This window comes from Pelmatolapia mariae, linkage group LG16_19 (assembly GCF_036321145.2).
Source record: "Pelmatolapia mariae isolate MD_Pm_ZW linkage group LG16_19, Pm_UMD_F_2, whole genome shotgun sequence".
NCBI lineage: Eukaryota > Metazoa > Chordata > Actinopteri > Cichliformes > Cichlidae > Pelmatolapia > Pelmatolapia mariae.
The window spans coordinates 68,551,315-68,574,794 of NC_086241.1; the positions used below are offsets into that span (position 1 = coordinate 68,551,315).

The 23,480-nt window shown below is 41.2% G+C and overlaps 2 protein-coding genes across 2 annotated transcripts in view; one reads left to right on the top strand and one right to left on the bottom strand.

The window, feature by feature from the left end:
• Positions 1-21,164, top strand: part of LOC134644738 (interferon-gamma-inducible GTPase 10-like) — a 74,286-nt gene extending 53,122 nt beyond the window's left edge. Inside the window, exons 2-3 of the mRNA XM_065472088.1 lie at positions 17,831-18,156; positions 21,120-21,164. Of these exons, the coding sequence (XP_065328160.1) occupies positions 17,831-18,156; positions 21,120-21,164 (371 nt within the window). The remainder of the gene's footprint in view (positions 1-17,830; positions 18,157-21,119) is intronic.
• On the bottom strand, positions 1,224-12,241 carry LOC134646333 (interferon-inducible GTPase 5-like). The gene is made up of 5 exons (XM_063500201.1): positions 12,176-12,241; positions 10,272-10,836; positions 4,138-4,328; positions 2,932-3,502; positions 1,224-2,118 (listed from the first exon to the last, which is right to left on the bottom strand). The coding sequence occupies exons 1-5, from the start codon at positions 12,239-12,241 to the stop codon at positions 1,496-1,498; spliced, it is 2,016 nt and encodes a 671-aa protein (XP_063356271.1). The 3' UTR covers positions 1,224-1,495.
• Positions 21,165-23,480: the final 2,316 nt, after the last annotated feature.

Genomic DNA, 23,480 nt, shown 5'->3' on the forward strand with positions numbered 1-23,480 from the left:
CATGCCCAAACTTTCACCTACCAATAAAACTCCCTAACTGTATGTGTATGTATGTGCTAACCCTCGCTCTTCACTTTACTTGACCTCAACTTAGGCAACCAGGCTGAGGCCATCCTGTGTGTAATGATCTTGACTTATATGTAAAATGTATAAAACAAATGTTTCAATCAAGAACCTCTACTGAAAGCTTAATCAAAGATATAAATGCATAATAAAATAACCTGCTCAAAATAACTTGCAGACTCTGCTTCCAGTTTCACTTCTGCAAAAGCATGCAAACATGCTGTTTCCTGTCAGCCTGCAACTCAGTCTTTCACACAGTCTTTTACACTGAAGTCCAGACTTCAGTGTAAGAATATAAAAAACATTCAAAAGCCTTTAGAATTATAGATTCAACTCAACAGTTTAAAGTGGTTCTTACTGGACCTGTACTAAAGACCAATATGTTTAAACCTATGAATACAATATCAATACTTCAATAAATGTGTCAATGCAAATGCTGGTGATATGATTATGATGCAACAGTAATAACAAAACGCGTAATAACAAAATAATAAAAATAGAATTAATAAAAATGAAATAATAAATGAAAATAATAAAAAATAACAGAAAAATAGTACTTCCTTCCTTACAGAACTCAGCAATTATTATCCTGGAACAGGACACAGTCTGAGGTCCAAATGTTTTAGATCTCAGTAAAATTGTTTCATATTTTTATGTACACCAAAGAATGAGAATTTAGAAACATTAGTTGTTGTAGTTGTGACAGACTGCAGATTCATGAATTTTCACTAATTTGCTCAAAGATTGTTCAGAGCTAAAAACAACTCACCAATGCTGAGAGAGCTGAATAACTCTCTATGTTAAAATATATTTCATTTAAAACACTTCTTAAATAGAGACATAAATGGTAAAAATGTTTATCAAGAACAATTTATTTATAAAAGCAGGAATAACATTGATAAACATTTGGATTCATATCAGTATTATTTGTGTGGTAGTTCCTCACTGTGACCACTGGAGGGCAGTGAACTCTCATTACAATCTACAGTCAACAGGACAAAAACACCACAGAGCAGTTTCTGTTCAAACACTCTGCATTAAAAGTATTTATTAAGCTGTAAGCTACAATATGATAAAAAAGCGTTTCATCACAAAGTAAATCAAACAGAGGAAATTCAGACGATGATGTTTCAGGAGTAACTATCACATCACCTGATCTGTAAACAGTGATGACATCACCTCATCAGGATTAGAAAAAACGTCAGTAGCTCCTCTGACCAGGTTTCATTTGAATAATAACATCACATTTGTTGCTGTATTGATGTGATGAGAAGAAATGAGACCTACTGAGGCCTCTGATACATTTATCAGCTGTAGTGCAGCTGCAACATGATTTGGTTTCAGTATATTTGTATTTAATGATTTCAATTAAATTCAATTGAACTCTTTTAAGTTTCATTCATCTTTTACTTTCAAATTCACACTAATGTGTTCAGACTAAAGCTCTTTCAAACACCCTCTGAGCATCTTCAGCGAGCTTATCAAGGATCAATTTCAGAATTTTGTAGGTTGTGGTGAAAGAGAGACCCGCTGATACTAGACTTCCAATAAATGGAATCCATCTGAATACTTCCTCTGCTGCAATTAATGCAGCTACGGCCACAAGTTGGGCTATCACCTTCAAGAGGAGCCCTGCAGTTATTTCTGCTGCAGCCAGTGGTGAAATGATGACAGCACACAGATCATTGTATTTCACACCTGTTCTGGCAGAAAGTCTCTTCAGAGACGGGATATCGAGACCAAATGCACGAACATAATGTGTGACAACACCAACCAGCAAAGCAGCATCAACTGCAATAGAAAGACCAGGAACTGGAACAGCTGCTCCAGCTGCAGACAGAGTAGCCCAGTATTTTACTTTGGACTTCAGAGCTTGTTTCTTCTTCCTGATGATCTCTGGGTTGAAGTTGGGCATGACGAACAGCAGAGCATCTCTCTTGTGTGCAGGAAGCTCTCTGTCTAAGGTCTGCTGTAAGAGAGGGAAGTTGTACAGGTGGAGCTCAAAGCTGGACACCAGGAAGACCTGTGGAGACACGAGGCCTTGTCTCTGAAGACCTGCGTCACAGAAGAAACACACAGTGTGAAGATTAAGTATGAAATAATAAATCATCTAAAACTAGGCTTTCCTATCAGTGGATTCATTAACTCCTCTGACTCTACAGAGTTATAAAGGATTATAGTTTAGTTGTGTATAGTTTAGAATAATCTTGGATCCTATCTGCTGCTGTTTGTCATGGGAATGATTAGAGTGTTTTTTTATGTAAGATTAATATGAAGAGAAACTGCAGCCCAGAGAGTCTGAACAATACCAAACAAACATCGAGTTAGAGATTAACAGCAGCAGGCAGCTGTTCTTCAAGAAACATCAAACAACTAAAGTATAATGTTTGTTGATGGAGACAAAAACTGGAGATAAAACTGACTTATATATGTATACATTGTTGACCCAACAAATGAATTTGATTGGACTGATAATTTTATCTTGTCAGTCACAAATGAACAAATAAATCAAAAATCTGTTCTCATCCTAAATTTTGGTGTCAGACTGAAAGAGACAGGAGCAGTGCATTTAATGAGTGATCAGTGTTATAAAGTTCAACTGTCCAATAAAAGCCTGACCTCTCCAGCAGCTGCAGGAGGACAGATCTAAATAACTTTATACACTTGAAACATTACATAAAGTTCATACGGCTTCCTCTCAGTGATTACTGATAATCAAATTAATTTGTAATTTTTCTGAGTATGCGATGATGCAAACAACAGAAAATAAAGTTTATTCCATTCACACACAGCCACAAAGTGAACATTTTTAAAGAACACATCCAGAAATTCATCTCACACTGGGATAAATGATCACTGAATACTCACCTTTAACACAGTCGTCTCTCATCTTTGTCAGAGCCTCGTCTTCATTGAAGTCTCTCTTTCTTCTCTCAGCTCGCATATTGTTGTCAATCTTTGAACGAACAAAGTAGAACTTTTTCTTCATCCTCTGAATCTCCTGAGCGAGTTTCACATCATTTTCTGTGAAGCGAGTGTCTGAGATGATGATGAAGAAGTCAAACTTCTCAAATCCAACAAGCTCCAGGTACTTATCAGCTGGAAACTTGGTGGTGCCGATTCCAGGAAGATCCCACAACATAACATTGGGATAGTTTGGATGGGGGTACGGTGTGACCTCTGAGGTGGTTTCTGTAACACCAGTAGGAGCAGCTCCCTCGTCATCATCACATAGTCCTCTGAGGGCGTTAACAAAGGTGGATTTACCAGAACCAGATTCTCCTGTGATGGCGATATTTAGTCTGATGTTTTTCTCCTTCATCATTAACTCAGTGATCTTTGCAGCAGCTGCTGGTCGGTCATTCTTCAGCAGAGCTTCATTAATTTCTTCTTTAACTAATGCAAATCCAAATTGGTCGTCTGTGCTTGTACTTAAAGTCTGAAACAGTAAAGGGGACAAAATTTACTTTGTGATTTGGGAGGCATGAAATGTAACTATCACAATCTAACATTATACATACAACTGGCCTAAAATTCAACAATTAAATAATTACACAAAAAAATAAAATATCTTAAATACAAGCTGGAGCCAAATTATGGAGATTCACAATTAATTTCTTAATATTTAGTTTTTTTCTGTCTCAGAGGACTGAAATATTTGTATTGGATTGAAATGGGCTTAAAATAAATCTGTGGTTGACATTTTCATCTCTGAACTGAAAAGTTAAAAAACAAAATGTTTATTAGGCTGGAAAGAAAATGATCCCAGCTCAGACCAGCACACAGTGTGTAAAAACAGTCTGAGTTGAGATGCTGTGTGAAGTTACAGGAAATGTTTGAAACCTCTTTCTTCACCTGGAATGTTCAAAAAACTATAATGCCTGTCACAGTTTGGATTTAAAGCAGCAGCCAATGATCTGATCAGTGTGTTTTCACACAGGCCACAGTTACAGTCATGAGAAAAACATTTTCTCAGTTCTCCTTCCTCAGGATTTACTAAGGTAAGCAGCAGCCAGGTACTGCAAACTGATCAACAGGACAATGATCCTAAACACAGCAGCAATACAATCTTACCTTGAAAGCTTCTTTCTTCTTGCTGATGATCTCCAGGTTGACACTGGGTGTAGCAAACAGCAGAGCATCTCTCTTGAGTTCAGGAAGTTCTCTCTCTAAGGTCTGATGTAAGAGAGAGAAGTCATACAAGCTGAGCTCAAAGCTGGACACCAGGAAGACCTGTGGAGACTCGATGCCCAGTCCTCTGACTCCTGTGTCACAGAAGGAAAACATGTTGTGACGATCATAAATAGAAAATAGAAAACGCTAGCTGTTCTTATTATTAGTTACAAAGAATTATCAGTTGATTCAGCTTCAGTTTCCTGCAACCCTGTGGAATTGCATTGTGAGTTTCAGGTTATTGTTTTGTCACAACATGCTGTTTGAATTCATTCATTCTGTTTCCTTCAAACAGGTGTTTTAAGATGAATTAATGAGATTTCATTAATTCATCGTCTAATGTTATATTTGATCACCGTAGCTCTGCCTGTGAGCACAGAAGCCCCACCCACCTCCTGTTCCAACAGTCTGTTAACGAGGGGCAGCCAATCAGAGCAAAGAGGTTGGAAGTGGCCTTAAAAGGGAAGGCTCCAAAACAGCTTATTTCAGGCAACAAGAAAAAGTATACAATCCCACGAAGGCTGAGTGTGTGATTTTTCAGGGGAGACTGAGGGAATAGAGGGGGTCTGACAACAGTAATATATGAACTCAAAGATGACGTCAGTGCAGAAGAACCTTAATAGACTATGTGCACCTTAGCATTTGCTACTTCCGGTGGGAAAACTCCTGCAGGGCGCTTCGTTTCCGGTGTGATATTCTTGACTTGTTTACGGTCGGGTTTTCCAAAAAAGTCAACCAAATCAACGAATCAAGCGGCGATTTACATTTCTCAAGATGTCTTGGGCATTTACCGAGTATATCTGTAGATGATGTTCATCGACTTGTCAATATTTTCCCTCGCGCCTCCGAGCAAAAGTGAGAAAGGATTGAAATTTCTCAGTATTTGTATACAGCGGTCCCTCGTTTATCGCAGGTGTTATGTTCTAAAAATAACCAGCGATAGGTGAAATCTGCCAAGTAGCCAACTTTATTTTATTTTTTACAATTATTTTAGATGGTTTAAGGCTGTAAAACCCGTCACTACACACTTTATACACTTTTCTCAGACAGGCATGGACAGTTTCACACTTTTCTCTCTTGTTTCAACTCTCAAAGTTCAAACCTTTGTAAAAAAAATAAAATAAAATAACACATACATATAGGATCTTGGGGGTGGGCACGCTACACGTCATCCAAAAGACCATCAGGGTGTACAACCTCACCACTGGCGTCGTTGCCCACCTCTCAATTTTAAATACATGTAGACATTGAGGGCTAGCAGGAGGGGCTATGTGCTTACCTGCTGCTCTGGCAGGTAGCTCCATGCCCTCCTGGGTTTTAAATGCACCTTAGAACACACATGCATCAACACTACATATGAGCGGGTGGAGGGAGGTTTGGAGTCTTCACACACCCTCGGTCTCTGTTGCCTGCTGGGGCGGGGGGTCTGGGAGGAGGAGTTGGCCGTCTGACTGGGGTCTGGTATGTGGGGCCTCCCTGCTGCTGCCGAGTCGGGGCAGTCTGCTTCTCCCCACCTCAGGGAAAAGGGTAAAACCACCTGGGTCTGGGTGCAGTTTCCCCCTCCAGGGGCAAGGGTACCTAGACCTGGGGCTTAGAGTACGCTTGGGGAGTGTGATTGTGTGTACAGTGTCTCTTTATGTCTGTCCCCACATTCCAGACCCCAGTCGGACGGCCAACTCCTCCTCCCAGCCCCTCCGCTCCAGCGGGCCGCAGAGAACGGGGGTGTGAGAAGACTCCAAACCTCCCTCCGCCCGCTCATATGTAGTGTTGATGCATGTGTGTTCTAAGGTGCATTTAAAACCCAGGAGGGCATGGAGCTACCTGCCAGAGCAGCAGGTAAGCACATATCCCCTCCTGATTGCCCTCAATGTCTACGTGTATTTAAAATTGAGAGGTGGGCAACGACGCCAGGGGTGAGGTGTACACCCTGATGGTAATTTGGAGTCCGTGTAGCGTGCCCACCCCCAAGATCCTATATGTATGTGTAATGAGAGTGTGAGTGATGTGAATGTCTAAGTTGTGAGATAAAATTGAGGTACAGGCAGCCAGAAGGGGACAGAGGGGGGAATGCCTCCTCTGCACCCTGGTGACACACCTTCACCCCAAGGCCCTGCATGTGTGGGTGATTGTGGTGGAGCGGGAAGAGGGAGGCAGCTGGAGATGGGGAGGGAAGGAAGGGAGGAGCAAGTGACCCCTCCCTGGGGCCAGCTCCCCCGCTGACCCCAGTAGGCACCCCCATACTCTGCAACCCGCCAGGGAAAGGGGGCCCAGGCCCATCCGGACCGGGGCCCAGTGCAGCAGCGCCGCCCGGCCCCACAGAGCCCGAGACAGCCCACCCGACCCCACCACAGAGAAAACTGCACCCACCCCGTCATCCACTCATCTTCCAGACTACACAAGACAATAGACGCCCAGGCTGAGATCTTCCTCCACCTCTCCTGTATCTCCCCCTCCTGCAGAGAAAGTTCCTGAAGAGAGGAAAGCTCCTGCAAGATGTGACAACCTCCCCCACCAGTTGAAGAGCCCCCCAGGTGGCTCGGTGCACCGGCGGCACCCTGCGCCAGGGATGGGCCCCCATACACCCACCCGCCCACAACCCCGGCAACACAACAACCAGGACCCAAGCCCCCGAGGCCCAGCCAAGGCCCCAGCCCGGAGACAGAGCGCCCCCACAACCCCACGCCCGTCCCGGACCCACCCAGGGGCAGCCAGGCTACCAGGTCAGTAACCCACGTCCGTCAGCACAGACCCTCCCCTAGCCCCGCTGCATGCAGCCACGAGGAAACCGTCACCTAAGAGCCAACAGAGCCCCTAATTGGCCATGACCGCTACCCCGGGTTGAGCCCCCCAAGGAAGATGCTCCTGGGGAACCCCCTGATGCCCTAAGCCTGTCCCTACCCCCACACCAATCACAATAGCGAAAGTGGGAGCAAACTGTGACCCCCCACCCCCACTAGGTGATGGAGCTGATCAAAGGAGCCCAGAGCAATTGATCTGATGTGGTGGCAGAGGCTGTATCAAGACTAATGTAATCTAATAGATAATTTCTATATTGGTTAGAATTAAAATTATTTTTATTTTTCCAGTTCATGAGGACTGTTTTCTTGGCTATGCATAGGGCAGTGAAAACCATATGGGCTATATTCTTTTCTGTAGTGACATTATCTAAGCTGCCCAACAAACACACTAAAGGGGAAGTTGGAATGTTACATTTCAGACACTTCGATAAGTCTTCACATATCTCGCGCCAAAACTTCTGAACTGGTGGACAGAACCAAAGAGCGTGGATATAATTGTCCGGTGAATTGGTTTGGCAGTGTGAGCAGTTGTTGGTAGACGTAAAGCCCATCTTGAACATCCGATGACCTGTATAGTGCACTCTATGTAGTATTTTGTATTGAATTAATTGAAGACTGGGATTTCTAATTAGATGAAAGGTTTTTAAGCAAATCTGAGACCAAAAGTTTTGGTCTAAGTTAACTGATAAATCCGCTTCCCATTTTGCAATAGGAAGTGATATTGATTCATCTGTTTTAGAAAGCATTCTGTATATTTTGGAAAGTAATTTGGGGGTTTTAAGAGTAAGAAACACTTGGTGGTGTTTGTAGTTCAACTTGACCCGGTTTAAATTTCTTTTTTACTATGGATTTAATTTGTTGATATTCTAAAAATCTTTTCTTGTTGATCCCATATTGTGTAACTAGTCTGTCAAATGGAATAAATTCTGTTCCTTCTAATATATGTTCTAAGTATTTGATTCCTTTACCACTCCAATCTGAAAAGTTTATCATATTATTGTTTTGTAATATGTCAGGGTTGTTCCAGATAGGTGTATGTTTGCATGGGATTAATGAAGACTCTGTCAACTTCAGAAACTGTATGTCTGTGTCTATATGTCAGGTCGGGTATCAGACGCCACCTCTCTGGGGACATCTCAGGCCCTCCAAGGTATGGAGGCCTATCTCCTTGGTGGCTGCTTGTCGGGGCCTGGAGCCTGGAGCCTGGGGTTCGGTCACCCGGAGCTCACGGGCACGTCACTGCAACCCCCCCGGCTTATGCTCCGCGGCTGCTGAGTGACCCCTCATCTGGGACTCTCCTCAGCTCTTTCTGGGATAGTTGCGCGGCTGCCCCTCTGTTGGTCTTCCTTGGTCTCTTGTGCTCTGAGGGCCTCTGGATGTCTGGAGCCTGGATCTCCTCCACACCTGCTTCATGCCCTGGAGGACGGGGCTGTGAACCCCCCACACCCTCTAGCAGATCATTACATGAAAGAACCTTTTAAATACAAGCGCGTTCATGCTCAGAGGTGAACACACGGGTGCTCACACACAAACTACACCCTTTTTGGCTCCTACCTCAAAGCACACTGTGCGCTGTCAATCTTACGTGCTGCACAATAATGTTTAATATTTAGTATTTACTGTTATATTCACATAGATCATCGTGATGATGTTGTTTATTATGTTGCTCTCGTTTTCTTCTGCTTGTTTTCTTTTTTCTTTCTCAACAGGTGATCCAGGTGATTGATATATGTATTTTTTTGTCTGTTTGTTTTGTTGGTTTTTGCCCTTTATCCCCGTCCCTCTTCCCCGCTGTTTTTATTTCCCTCTTTCTTTCTCCCTTTTCTTTTCCCCAGTCAAGTCTGTCCCGTATATAGCAAGTGAAAATAAAATAAACAATAAAAGGTGAATCAAATAGATCATTACGGCAAGGCTGGGATGGTCCATTTGGTAAAATAAGTCCGTTGGGCATCTTTCTTTGCCTTTAGACAAAAATTGTGATGGCAAAAGAACCAAACGGGACAGGCAAAAAAAAAAAAAAAAAGCATGCAAAATTGCACTAAAAGAATCCACGAAACAGCGAAGCTGCAAAAGGTGAACGGCGTTATAGCGAGGGACCACTGTAATTGTAAAGATAAGTCACAACATACCCTTTTACAACATACATTTTAGAGTTATATGACAGTATGTTTGCACTAAGTACCGCAGCAATTTCCTAATGTTGTAAACCTGCTCAACATTTGGCAATAAAACCCTTTCTGATTCTGATTCTGATTCTTTGTGAATACTAACATATAGAGACCCTTACCAGCAATCATTCATGTATTTTTTTATATCCTGTGGCTTTTTTTCACGGTTTGTTGACATGCTGTGTAGGTGTGTACTGATATCAACATAACGGGGAAACGTCTGTCTTTGACTGTTGTTCACCTGTAGTTTGAATGCTGAACATTTGCCTGTTTAAATCATAAGAACTGTCACTATACAGAGATGTGTCTTCTTCATGCAGTAATGCAGTTGTGCTTGTGTTCAGTGATGTAAACAAATTTTGATATCACACTGCGAGGTACAGAAGCAGTACATCCTCCAGCCACACAGTTAGTGTTCAGTGTAATAAAACTTCCTCAAAGCAGATTTAAATTATTTTATTGTCCAGTTGCAGCTGAAACTAACACCATCATTAAATCCAGAAACTGACCTCAGGTGCAAATCACACAGGTCTGCAACCAAAAAACTAAAGAGAAATTTTGGTTGTTTCTTATAGAATTTTACTGACTGAAACCGGGAAAAATATTTAAAAAAATCCATCTTATCAGGTTTTCTTGCAAAATGCTTTTAGTTTTTATTAAACGTAAAATTTTCCCCTTTTTAAACTGAAATCTGGTATCCTATACCTGAGTCAAAAAACATATCCAATAATGATTTCATACATTAATTAATGCAAAATGCAAATAGAAATTAGGGTGGGCGGTATGATGAAATTAGATGATCATGTCCCAACAGGTTTATTTTGTTAATGAATCTCAGAACAATTATGCATAATTAATTGTAATAAAACATTGATTTTTTTCATCGCTGTTGTGCTTTTTTTTAATGTAAGCTCCTCATGTTTTGCAAAGAAACTGTACGTGATGGAGGGACTTGGAGATCATTTTTTAATTCAGCATCATAAAAAACATAACATTTAACAAAAACATCCCATGCAGCTGAAATTTTTTACAGACCTGTGTTATTTTGCACCTGAATGAGGTCACTCACCTTGAACGCAGTCGTCTCTGATTTTTGTCAATGCCTCCTCTTCACTGAAGTCACTCTTTCTTTTCTCAGCATCTATATCGTCATCAATCTTTGAGCGAACAAAGTAGAACTTTTTCTTCATCCTCTGAATCTCCTGAGCGAGTTTCACATCATTCTCTCTGAATCGAACGGCGGAGATGATGATGAAGAAGTCAAACTTCTCAAATCCAACACGTTCCAGGTACGTGTCAGATGGAAAATTTGGGGTACCAACTCCAGGAAGATCCCAGAATTTAACATTGGGATAGTTTGGATGGAAGTACTCTTTAACCTCCATGGTGCATTCTGTAACACCAGTAGGAGCAGCTCCCTCATCATCATCACGCACACCTCTGAAGGCATTAACAAAGGTGGATTTACCAGAACCAGTTTCCCCAGTGATGGCGATATTCAGTGTGATGTTGTCCGTCCCCAGTGGCTCCTTGACCATTCCAACAGCTGATGGTTTGTGATGGAGTTGTAGAGCTTTAATTTCTTTTGTAACTGATTTACAGTCAGTTTGAACAGCCATCCTGATCCTCGATAACTGCAGTAAGAGAGATGTTGAAAGTTATTACACAATTGGAAAAATAATAATACCTATTTTTTTTTCAGTTAACATACAAAACTGTATGATGTCAAGACTATTTCAGTGTATTGAAATTGTCTTAATACATTGCATCTCAAGGCACTGAAAATTTAAAGTTCTTTAAATTTCCTTGCAGGTCTACTGCCATAATATCCGAGGAGTAGAGCTGGGCGATAGAACGATAACGATATGTATTGCGAAATAACTTTTTCTCAATAGAAAAATGAAACTATTGCAATAGACCTCATCTCTCTCTCTTCCTCTCTTAAAAAAAAAAGAACAGCCAATCCAAATTAAGTAGCGCAGAGCCAAACCAATCACAGCCGCAGCGTCACGTCACATGACTTGTTACATACAGCACAAGTGCCAAGCCGCACATGTGTATTTGTTTGGGAAGCAGCCAGCCGCCGTGCCGGCCGGATAATGGAGGAAATGAGTGTGCCGACTAGAGAAAAATCAACCGAGAGCGTGACCGAAGGTTACCGAAGAGAACACAGATGACGGTTCCAATGCCGGAGAGATTGTCGAAAGGAAAGGCCAGAGAAGTTGCATAGTGTGGAGGTATTTCGGCTATTTGAAGTCTGACAAAAAACTTAGTAACGCGCACTGTAAATTGTGCCGAAAGCAAGTCTGGAAATACAATAAACCTTTTTTATCACCTGAAGCAGTGCCACTCACTGGAGCACGCTCAATCTCTGACTGAAAGCGCTAATTCGTCATCGAAAACAACCAGGAGAATTCCTGCGAAGCAGCAACAGCCATTTAAGTCGGCTTTCTCCAGCGTCTTACCATATGACAAAAAAGCTAAGAGACAGCGACATAACGAATACCATAGTTCAGCGGTCCCCAACCTTTTTTGCGCCACGGATGCCAGACAATATTTTCACGGACCGGCCTTTAACGTGTCGCGGATAAATACAACAAAATAAAACTAGTACTGGTACCAAAAAAAAGAAGATTTATTCATAACACACGTGAAAAGACCAAGGAAAACCGAGTAAACGATAAAAACGATAACCGGTACCGGTCCATGGCCCGGAGGTTGAGGACCCCCGCCATAACTTACTGTCTTGCTAAAGACGTGCTACCAATAAACACGGTTGAAAATGAAGGATTCAAGCAGCTAATTAAGGTAATGGATCCTCGTTACCAACTCCCTGGACATAAACATTTCTCTCAGACAGCGCTTCCAAAGCTATATAGAGAGCACCATGAGGCTGTTGAGAAGGAGCTACAAACTGTGTTGTTCTTCGCTACTACATCCGACATGTGGTCAAGTCTCACGTCAGAAACTTACCTGAGCCTTACTGCCCACTATATCGACCAAGACTGGAATCTCTATGTCTCTTAGCTTTTTTGTCATATGGGCTACCTTTTGTGTAGTTTGCAATATTTGCCTTTATTTAGCTGAAAAAGTCTCATGTTCCTTAAGTACATCTACCCTGTTGAACTTATTATGGGAAATAAATATTTAAATCAAAACAAGCTGCTGATTATTTCACATTTTATTTGTGAGCAACGGCACATTTAAATCTTACAAATATAGTTATTTGGCTTATATCGTGATATATATCGTTATCGCCTGAAATGAAAAAACCATATCGTGATATGAAAAAATCTTATATCGCCTAGCTCTACCGAGGAGCTATGAAGGAAACAAAGGAGTTTAACATCTGTCAGTATAAAATTATTACTTGGTATTCAGTATAATCTTTTAATAATATAAGTTTACTTATGGTAGAATGCTGCATGTAATCATTTGTGTTTAGAAGTATGTAGTTGATGGCATATTGAAAGAATTTCTCATCCTAGGAGGTTTGTGTGATTCCAGAGTGTTCTGGCATTCACCCCCCACATTCTTGGAGTATGGTAAATGTCGTACCTTCTTTTATTGTTTTACGGTAGGATGAAAGGAATTCCACAGTCCCCTCCCCAAATCCTCGAGGTTCTGGGTGAGGGGCTTTAGTCTTTTATTGTAGATACATCTTATCTGAAAGATCTGTTTCTGTGTTGTAAGCGTCCTGCTTTTATGACCCTTTTGGTCAGCAGGAGGACACACACACACACACACACACACACACACACACACACACACCTAAACATCCACATTCCAATGTAAAGAACAAACGCCCACTGATGTATAAATAAAGACCAGGGCAGTCTCAGAGCGCGTGTCACAGAGCCCTGCTCTGTGCTGCCCTTGTATACAAGTAAAACTGTGTTTCTCCTCTCTGATTCTCATCTGAAGAAGTGTTTTAGAATAATTCTCCTGACAACATCACACACTCAATATGGCACACTAACAATTTCCTAGAAAACTTCCAAGAGGCCACAGGGTGACTTCTGTTAAGGTTCATTTTGAGGACAGAGAGATGTAGGAGATCGGAATAACACACTGACCCTGTCAGGTGGAGTCAAACGAAGATTTTAATGAAACACACGCAGCGTGTGGAGATGTAACCTGTACACAGACAGCATCAGATCTCGTCTCCAAACTTCAAAATACACTCTTTATGCATCGAGGTGTTTTTAGTGACGCCCTCTCCACGTCAGCACATGCATCAGTTTCAAAACCATAAATGTTCGGTTAACTTTTAACACAGTTTAAAAGAACACTGTCTCCATCTCCGGGCGGCAGATGCTTCCTGTCAGTGGCGGACGCCCACTAATCGTCTGAGACATCAGCAGCACGTCCTAAACTGAAACTTATACAGGCAAGAAAATGCAGCATGTGCACAGTAACCTAAGTGAAACTATATATATATAATCTATTGAATAAATGTTTTAATAAAGAACCACTACTAAAAGCTTAATCAAAGATATAAATGCATAATAAAATAACCTGCTCAAAATAACTTGCACTCACACTTTGCTTTCAGTTTCACTTCTGCAAAAGCATGCAAACATGCAGTTTCCTGTCAGCCTGCAACTCAGTCTTTCACACACTGAAGTCTGGACTTCAGTGTAAGAATATAAAAAATGATTAGTGATGATGAACCAAAATCTTGATAATAATTTAGTTACATGAATTTTTGTGTAGAACATTTCAAAGTTCCACATTGTAACGGCAGTCTGGCGAGGAAGGACTAGTAGGTCCAGAGGGGCCCGTGGTTTGAAGGTTAGCCGGACATCTCGGAGGTCAGTCAGTTAAACAAAATAACAGTCCTTTATTTGGCGTTAACAGAACAAGACCATACAAGCCAGGTCTCCGCGACTCTGCCCTGTTCATACATACGCACATGTGCCAGGGTTAAGTAGTCGCCGGCGCCATTTTACGTTCTCTCTAAACAGATGCACGGAGAGCAACGTGCTCACCTGTAATGGCGGCCGCTGCACTCACACTAGTAAACCTTCCAACTATTACAATAATAGGACGACACCCCGTAGCAGTATTATACCATAATAAGTGTTGTTGTAACATGTAGATCTAAATGTGTAGAAGTTTGAAATATTCAAAGCCCAAAGCAACAACAAAGTAAAGATTATGTAATGTAATCTGTACCAGAAATGTACCAGCTTTTAACAACCTCACCAGCTATTTGTGTAGAGATTGTTAAGTTTACGAGGCGCACCCAAAAGCATCACAGTCATTGCTTTTTCACTGAGTGCAGTGAGTCCGGGTTCATCTGCTGTAGATATGCAGTTTGTCAGTGAAGATATCACTGTGACCTGACTGAATGGTTACCATCCTGTCATCCAAACTATGATAAGACTCTACATTGTACTCATACAGCTGGCTGTAAAACCAGGCTTTAAGCATTCAGTGTTTACAGCAGCTGATACTGAAACTCAAATTACTCTTACTGTTCATCATTAACTGACTGCAACATCTTGGGATGTTTTTTACATCTCCTTTCTGCTTTAACATTTAAAATTACATAACTGATGTCAACGGGTTCAAGGGCATTATGCACAAACACAGAGGAGTAATTTCCAGCCTGGCAGTTCACAGACAAAATTCAAACCTCACAAGTCACTTTGAGTTTTCAGGTCTCTGCAGAATCCTGCTTGTAGTGCTCTGTGCACGCTCGTCTTTGGAGCAGAGACCATTTCTTTACCACTCACAGCTACAGGACACGTACAGGTATGTGTCCCTGCTCTTGATTGGTTTAGAGGGTCGTTCTTGTGTTTCTGTGTCATTAATGCAGCAGATTTCATTCTGCTGTCACAGAGAAAGCACGTACACACCGCTTTCAGGACATCTGTGGGTTTGTGGTTGTAATTAAGCTACGAATACAAAATTTCTACACACACACACACACACAACTGGTAAGACGTGGTAAGATTTTGAGTTTTTGCAGTGTGGGGCTGGAAAAAAAATTCTATTCATATTTGTTACGGCTTGTACGCGCTTCAGAGTTTGTAAGTGTTTTGCAGTTTTGTACGTGCTTTGTCTCCAGGGACCACCATGTTTTGTTGGGTCTAAAACGTAAACCCCGCTGACTCAGAGACCGATCCGTGTGAACAAAGCAAGACCACACAGCGCTCTTTGTCTTTTTACTTGCAGCAGAGATGTCCGGTCAGGGTCTCAGAGTTGAAAGCTCTTCACCTGATCTCAGCCAACTTTGAACCTGACTTGTTGCCTCTTTTATTGACAACAGCAGTTATAAAAACATCTCGTTAGTTATGTGACAGTTAAGGCACGCGTACGTGAGCAAGTGACTGTGTGTGTGTGACATTTCCTATCACACCACATATGGCGTGACCTTTCAATGAACCAACAAAGCAGAAGTGAGCGGTATAGCTGAACTTATAAAACAGGAACTTGTGGTTTCTTATGTGCAAAGAGACCACTCCCCACATCTTATGCATTCTGATGAAAAGGAAACTGACCCCGTAACTAACTGTAAGCACGTTGCAGCTGAGTCGAGGGCTAATAAAAATAAGACCATGTGGTGTCCAGCAGGACAATGTGTGCCGCGGGACAGTCCATGTGGGACATCTGAAAGACTCATTGTGTAACTCAGGGTGTAAGCAGCAACTCCTATATAGTAAACATAAGAAAGTAATGTGCAGTAGTTCGTGCTTTTTAAAACCGAGATTCCTGGGCTCATATTCCTCATGCTTACATGGTTTTCTTTTGTCCAAAAACAGGTTAGTTTGGCGATCCTGTAACTGTGTCCTTGACCTTTTTACTGGCTCGAGGAGATGGTTCCTAATGCTGGCTGGTTAAAATATTTAGGATGGGTCAAATGCCGAGTCTCCATATGGAAACAAAAGGATATTTCCCATGTTATATCTTAAATGTGTATAAATGAGATCTGTTGATGTCCAATAAAAGAAATAAACAATAAATGTAAATCAGTTTTTTTAAACTGTAGACTCGTTTACCTGCTTCAGTGAAAACAAACAAAACAAAACAACAATGATAGTGGTTTTAAAGAGATTATGAAAAAAATGCAATACATTTGTTTTTTGCTACATTAACAGCTCCTAACTTTTCCCATTTTTCCCAGTCTGATTTCCTGCAGGACCCACACAGACTTTAATTCAGAGTGAAATCCAGTTCAGCCACAACATTAACTGTGTTCAACCTTTCATGGTGCTGGAGGCTTTTTAATAAATATAAGAAGATGGTTAAAGTGAGAGATTACTATTCTGTCTTTTACATCGGTACAAAGGGAGGACTAAATGCCAAAAGAGAGAGATGTTTTTAAAAAAAATGAACAGTTCAAGTATCTCTGTGTTTAAGGAGAGAAGACAATAACTGCAATAAGAAACAGCAGAAACACATGGCCCACCTGAGCTGACCGGGTAGACACAGGGACCATGCCAGCTATAGATGAACTTAAGTCTGTTTTGAAAATATAAGTACTAGAAAATACAGATATTTGTTTAAAAATGTTGGGATTAAAAGGAAAAAGTTGTCAGAAATACAAATACTCAAGTAAAGCACAGATATTTTAAATTCTACTTAAGTACACTAACAAAGTATCTGTAAAGCCACTGTCATTATCATAATGCAAATAACTCAGCCTTTAACAAAAGGAAACTAGAACTAATATATTAGATTTTTGCCGTGTAGACACAAAGGTTTACATTTAACTACATATAACTTAAGTTATAGTTTCATATCTGGACTGATTATGAAGAATTTTGACACCACAGAAATACAAACTTACACGTACCTGCGTCTCCAGTTTCCTGAGCTCTTTCTGGTTTCAGTTTAGTTTCAGTTTATAACGACAATTATCAGCAGCAGAGGTTACTGTGGACCTCCAACCAATCAGAGCACTGCTGGATGTTTTATGGTACCATAATCATGTTTACTTTAAAGTTATTATAGTTCAGTGAAACTAAATACTAAGAAGAGATGTGGATCATTTTAGTGACCTAAAATAAAAAATAATTTTGGAAACAAAACAAATAATTTTGTGAACTCAGAAACTTAAACTAAAATAAGTTCTTCTTCTGTGACACACCGTAATGTGTGGTCACATTATGTGAATTCATTTTGTTTACCGTGTAAGTTTCCAGGTGTAGTTTTGTTAAAGAAGAGCCTTAATTTTGGGATTTTTGTTGGAGAGCCAACATGTTGTGTGATCCTAAGTTACGTGGGGCACCTAGTGAGATGGTTTATTGTGATATTACCGCTTGTCTTCAGATCTGACAGAAACGAGAGGAAAACACTGAATACCTGTCGTCATCTCATCACTACTACTCATCACATTAGCTTAAATGTTACACATAAAGTGCCACAGTGTATTATAAAATGTGTAAATATATAATAAGCTTAATAATGAATATATAGCAACAGTAGCTATAAAATCATCAATATGAAAACACGACCCCAGTCTGTACGTGGTGGCTTACACAGTTACACTATAAGTTCAAATCCTTTACACATCTATAAAGTCAGTCGGTTCACTGAATCTGCTGAGTGACAAAGTCCAGTTTTAGATGTTTTTATTACTTTATATCTTATCATCATACTGTGTTTTTTCTGTGCCAGGACTCAGAGATTTAGGCGTCGAGTCTCCGCAGGTGTTCCTGGTGTCCAGCTTTGAGCTCCACCTGTACGACTTCTCTCTCTTACATGAGACCTTAGACAGAGACCTTCCTGAACACAAAAGACATGCTCTGCTGCGCGCCATGCCCAACATCAGCCTGGAGATCATCGACAAGAAGAAAAAAACTTTCAAGCGCCGATTGTATTGGTTGTCCGCTCTGTCTGCAGCTGTAGTTGCTGTTCCAGTTCCTGGTCTTTCTATTGCTGTTGACATAGCGGTGCTAGTTAAATCCAGAATTGAATTCAAAATCCTGCTCCTCACATACAAGGTCTTAAATAATCAGGCCCCATCTTATCTTAATGACCTTGTAGTACCATATCACCCTATTAGAGCACTTCGCTCTCACACTGCAGGCTTACTTGTTGTTCTTAGAGTATTTAAAAGTAGAATGGGAGGCAGAGCCTTCAGTTTTCAGGCCCCTCTTCTGTGGAACCAGCTTCCAGTTTGGATTCAGGAGACAGACACTATCTCTACTTTCAAGATTAGGCTTCAAACTTTCCTTTTTGCTAAAGCATATAGTTAGGGCTGGACCAGGTGACCCTGAATCCTCCCTTAGTTATGCTGCAATAGGCTGCCGTGGATTCCCATGATGCATTGAGTTTTTCCTTTCCAGTCACCTTTCTCACTCACTATGTGTTAATAGACCTCTCTGCATCGAATCATGTCTGTTATTAATCTCTGTCTCTCTTCCACAGCATGTCTTTATCCTGTCTTCCTTCTCTCTCCCTAACCGGTCGCAGCAGATGGCCCCGCCCCTCCCTGAGCCTGGTTCTGCTGGAGGTTTCTTCCTGTTAAAAGGGAGTTTTTCCTTCCTACTGTCGCCAAAGTGCTTGCTCATAGGGGGTCATATGATTGCTGGGTTTTCCTCTGTATTTATTATTGTGCGATCTACTGTGCAATATAAAGCACCTTGAGGCCACTGTTGTTGTGATTTGGCGCTATATAAATAAAATTGAATTGAATTGAATAGATATGCGCCGAAGCCAGAAGAGATTTTTGAATAACCACTAAGTAATAGCGCAAGCTGTTTAAGGGTGTGCCTGACATGGTTATTTTGATCACCAGTTTTGTTTAGTTTCAATTTCTAAGGACAGTCGTCAGCAGCAGCTTCCTGTGGACCTCCAACTAATCAGAGCAAAGCTGGAAAAACCCCCACAGAGCCTGAAGTTTTCATGATCGTGTCCACTTCAAGGTTATTATAGTTTCTAGGTTATAATTAATGTAACCTGAAAGCTAAGACTACATGTGAAAAACTATTCAGTTAACTAAATGAAAACTAAAGTTTTAAAAACGATTATTTTAAGATAAAGTAAAAAAAACAAAAACAAAAAAACAAACAGAGGGTTTATTTTAGTGTTTATTATGTTGTTAAAATTTTGGTTTTTATTTTATTCCAACTTGCCTGGTGAAGCTTTCATGGATGTGTTTATACCTGTGCTGATTTTCCTAAATGTTACCTCTGACATGTGTCAGGGTTCTGGGTCTGAGCGACCCAGGATCCCTGGGCAGTCATGGACCTACTATATTATATGTATTTTTGGTGTTTTGCTGCCCCCTCTTCTCCGTCCTTGTAGATATGAGAGTGTGTGTGGGTGTGTGTGTGTGTGTGTGTATGGGTATCTGAAACCCTTGCTTACAGGCGCCTTCAGGCCTGGTGGGTATGGCTCTGCTAGGGGACTGGCCACACCCGAAGCCACGCACCTGCTGCTGATGAGGCCTCGTCGGGGGAGCTACTTAAGAGAGTCTTGGAGCTCCCACCGACGCGGGATAATTTCGTGAGACTTCCCGTCAGTTCTCCAGCTGGTCTGTTTGTGAGTGTGAGCTTACCAAGTGAACTGAGGGTGCTAACTACTGCCTCTATTTTCCCAGGAAGGATTGCTGGACGAGAGGGCAGCAGACACAGAGTGCACTGGCACGAGGGAGTCGACACATGAGCACAAACACTGGGAGAAGACACGGAGTGGAAGTCGGGAGCACACGGGGATGTATTATTGTTGTGTATCAGTTCGATCACTGTAAATAAACACACTGCTTGTACATAGAGCACCGTGCCTGGGTCCTCCTTCCCCACACCCCCCACGGTTTGCCATGCCAAACCGTGACAACGTGTGTCCTCCATACTTTAATAATTTAAAGGATGAAAACTAAAGAACCAATAAAATCCACAGTGGAAACTCACTCAAACTAAACTGAATTAACAACAAAAAGTGAAACTAGAAAATATAAAATATAGTAATTATGGTCCATCTGCCTAGGCAGGCTTCACTTGCATGAATGAGGGTGGGAGGTGTCAGGTCATTTGAAATGCAGCGTTTCTATGAGTTCAACAAACACACAAACTGTTTGTGTGCAGTGTGTCTCACGGTGTGTTGCAGCTAAAGGTCCTGCTGCTTATTTGACAGGGAGAGAAAAGAAAAAGAGCTAAGTTCACTCAGAGATAGAGAAAGTGTCACGGAGCAGTCGTAGTGTGCTGTGATGCAGGTAGGATGGAGGGCCCACACGCAGGACTCAAAACCAAGAGGTTAACCTAAAGTGTAGTTTATTCACTGGGATGACTCATCAGAGAAATAAACATTACCCAAACATGACCAATAAATGGTGAACAAAGAGAGGGAAGGTAGTCAGAACTGAGGGGATTGAACTACCAGAAGGCAACATTGCAGACATAGAGGACAGTTACAAGTACCTGGGGATCCCGCAGGCGAATGGGAACCATGAAGAGGCCGCTAGAAAAGCTGCAACCACCAAGTACCTGCAGAGTACTTGGTGGTTGCAGCTTATATATTTATATATATATAAATATATATATATATTTATATATAAATAAATATATATATATATATATATATATATATATATATATATATATATATATATATATATATATATATATATATATATATATATATATATAAATATCCTCAAATGTCCTTGAAAAAGTAGAAAGCAGGTCCAGCTTTACAGGACCAGCACATAGTTCCTCCAGTATCCGACATCTGAATGAACGACAGACTCCCCTCTGCAGTAAACTGGCCTTATCAAGGAGGCTGAGAAGCATGATCCCCCTGAAGTTGGAGCCCAATCTCTTCTTGAAGAGGGGAAACCCCACACCAGTCAGCCAATCCAGAAACACTGTCCATCCAGCTGGCTAATAAAAACCACACCTCATCTCCTGATGATTTACCTGTCCAACCCTACACGAGTGTTTCTAACATTTCCTGTCTTTGTCAGCACAGGAACCACCTGAGGATTCAGCCTGAAGACCCTCTGCAGTGAGACGGCCTCTGACCCTCAGACTCATCTACATGAGTGTATTTGAAACATGTTTTTAATAAACCAAACATTTTGCTTCCCAATGGTCCAGTATTTGTTTCTAAAAGACACATTTGTTGTTTGTTTGACTCCAACGCTGAGACTGTTCTTTCTAAATTAAGCCAATCATTTCCATCCTCGTGGTTTCCGTGGACAGCGGTACATTAGAGAATTAATGGTCACAACTAATTGCAAGGTAAAAGACAACATTCATAAATCAAATACATTTATATGTGAAAAACTTAAACAAAAAGTTTACCATAAAGTCTCTTATAATGAAGAGTGTCGTGGTCCTCCTGTGCTTCCCGCCCTTCAGTCTTTCTCTCTGTATCTGTGTGAATGTGTGTGAGCATCTAACCATGCCATTGTCTTGCTGTGCAGGACCACTTCTAGCTTCCTGCCCTTTGTTTGTTTCACCTGAAGTTAATGAGCTCACCTGTTTTTCATGTTAGTCACCATGTTAGTGAAGTTACTCTACGTTAATAAGCTGACTCTGTTTTACTTGCAGTCAACCTCATTTCACCACCTCACAGCCCTGGTGTTACCCTGAGAGAGAGAAAACTATCTAAGAGAGAATCTGTTGAGGAGTTTTCTGACTCTGACCTGTCAGCGACTGATCTCTGGGGGATCAACACCTACACCCTGCTGCTCATCAGATACCCTGCTGGGATGATAAGATTCAGTAAAAGGACTAGATGTTACAGTCCCTGATAATGCACTGCTTTAAATGGAGAAAATCTTGAGGGATGGCTGTTATGAGGAGAGGCAGCCCAGAAACTTTACCAGCGGCACCCATCGTTGTGTGCCTCAACTTTCGGTCTTTTACCCAAGCTAATCTGCCATTTTTTTCCTTGGTTAGGTTGACGGGATGATCAGCAGGTGGAATCCAGTTTCTTTCAGCTGAGACAGCTGACAAAAATAAAAAAATCTTTAAAAGAGCAATCCACGCCTTTAACACAACTCGATTAGTATACTGTAACTCTTTGTGTGTTAGTGCTGGCAGTCCTCCCTGTCTCACCTTTAGCAGGTGCAAAACGCTGCTGCCTGGCGTTTAACTGGAACATGGAAGAGAGAGCAAACTACTCCTGTTGTATCCTCACTGCATTGTCTGTCTGTCCATTTTTACAGGGCAGCTTTGTAAAGTGACCTGTGCCAAATGGCCCCCAGTCAAAGCTGGTGGCCGGTCCAGTTCCTTTACACTGGTGCCAACTCTGGATCTGCCTCTAATAGTGGTGAAACAGAGCGTTCTCATTCCCAAGGCATAACATACAATTTGTCATGGCCTGGTACTTGTCATATTAACACGAAACTTAGCCTTCCTTGTCCTGATGAGACGCTCCGGATTCTTAAATGAAACTTTTTATGTGCTTCGCTTTTTATTCCCTTCGTGGCTTTCTATTGCAGCTCTAACCCTAACCACAACCTGAACCCTATGTTATGGTCCAGTTAAGATTAAGTTAAAGTTAGGGTTAGGTTACGGGTGGAAATCATGTGGGGCGGCAAAATCAAAGCCATTTTTTAACACATGCAGGTGTTACATATGGTTAAAATGAGTCAAATACAGTAAGTATACATGTTTCATATAAATATAGTTCATAACGTAATTATTTTCTGTAGCCCACATAATTAAACACTTTAGTTACATAAAACATGTGAATTTTGATTTTATGTACTGTGTAGCCTGTATAATAAATAAATATGGGCCCAATAAGTATAAAATCCAGAAAGCTACACAACATGGGGTGCTTTAGCTACAAGCAAAGTCTAACTTAAGTTTGTAGTAAGTAGTTTTTTGTTAGAAAAGAAAATCAAATTGTTGCTTAAATTTACACTAAATGTCAGAATTCTAAGCTGTCATGGACAAAAACATATGCATTATATTCAGTTTTAGAATTTATATTCAGTGTTAACTGTAGCTGCACTCAAAGTGTTAATGCTACCTTATTTTAATAAACAACACAGTTATATGCCAAACTAGGGTGGAACTAGAGGAGGCAAGAGATCATTTTAGGGTGGAACATGTCACCCTTCTACATCCACCCCCGACCTTAACCCTCACCTTACATTTATAGATTCATTCCAGCCCGCTCTCATGCCTCTGTACGCGTAACATACCGACGATCTCTCACATAGTGTTGGTTTGTTAAGTGTTGTGATGAGAACGTGTTGGGTGAAAGTATGAGTGCATTTATTGATGACCCTTTGGACAAATTCTTCTGTAATTTAATGAGAGAAAACCAGAGATTCTTCCACTGCTTCTTAATTTGTCTATAGACCAAA

Bases quoted from the DNA above. Each gene is read 5' to 3' on its own strand.
- LOC134646333 (XM_063500201.1), bottom strand. From the start codon at position 12,241: ATGACAAAAAAGCTAAGAGACATAGAGATTCCAGTCTTGGTCGATATA. The intron at 3,503-4,137 runs GTAAGATTGTAT...TTACTGTTTCAG, and splicing joins AGAAGAAAGAAGCTTTCAAG to ACTTTAAGTACAAGCACAGA. The intron at 2,119-2,931 runs GTGAGTATTCAG...TCTGTGACGCAG, and splicing joins GAGAGACGACTGTGTTAAAG to GTCTTCAGAGACAAGGCCTC.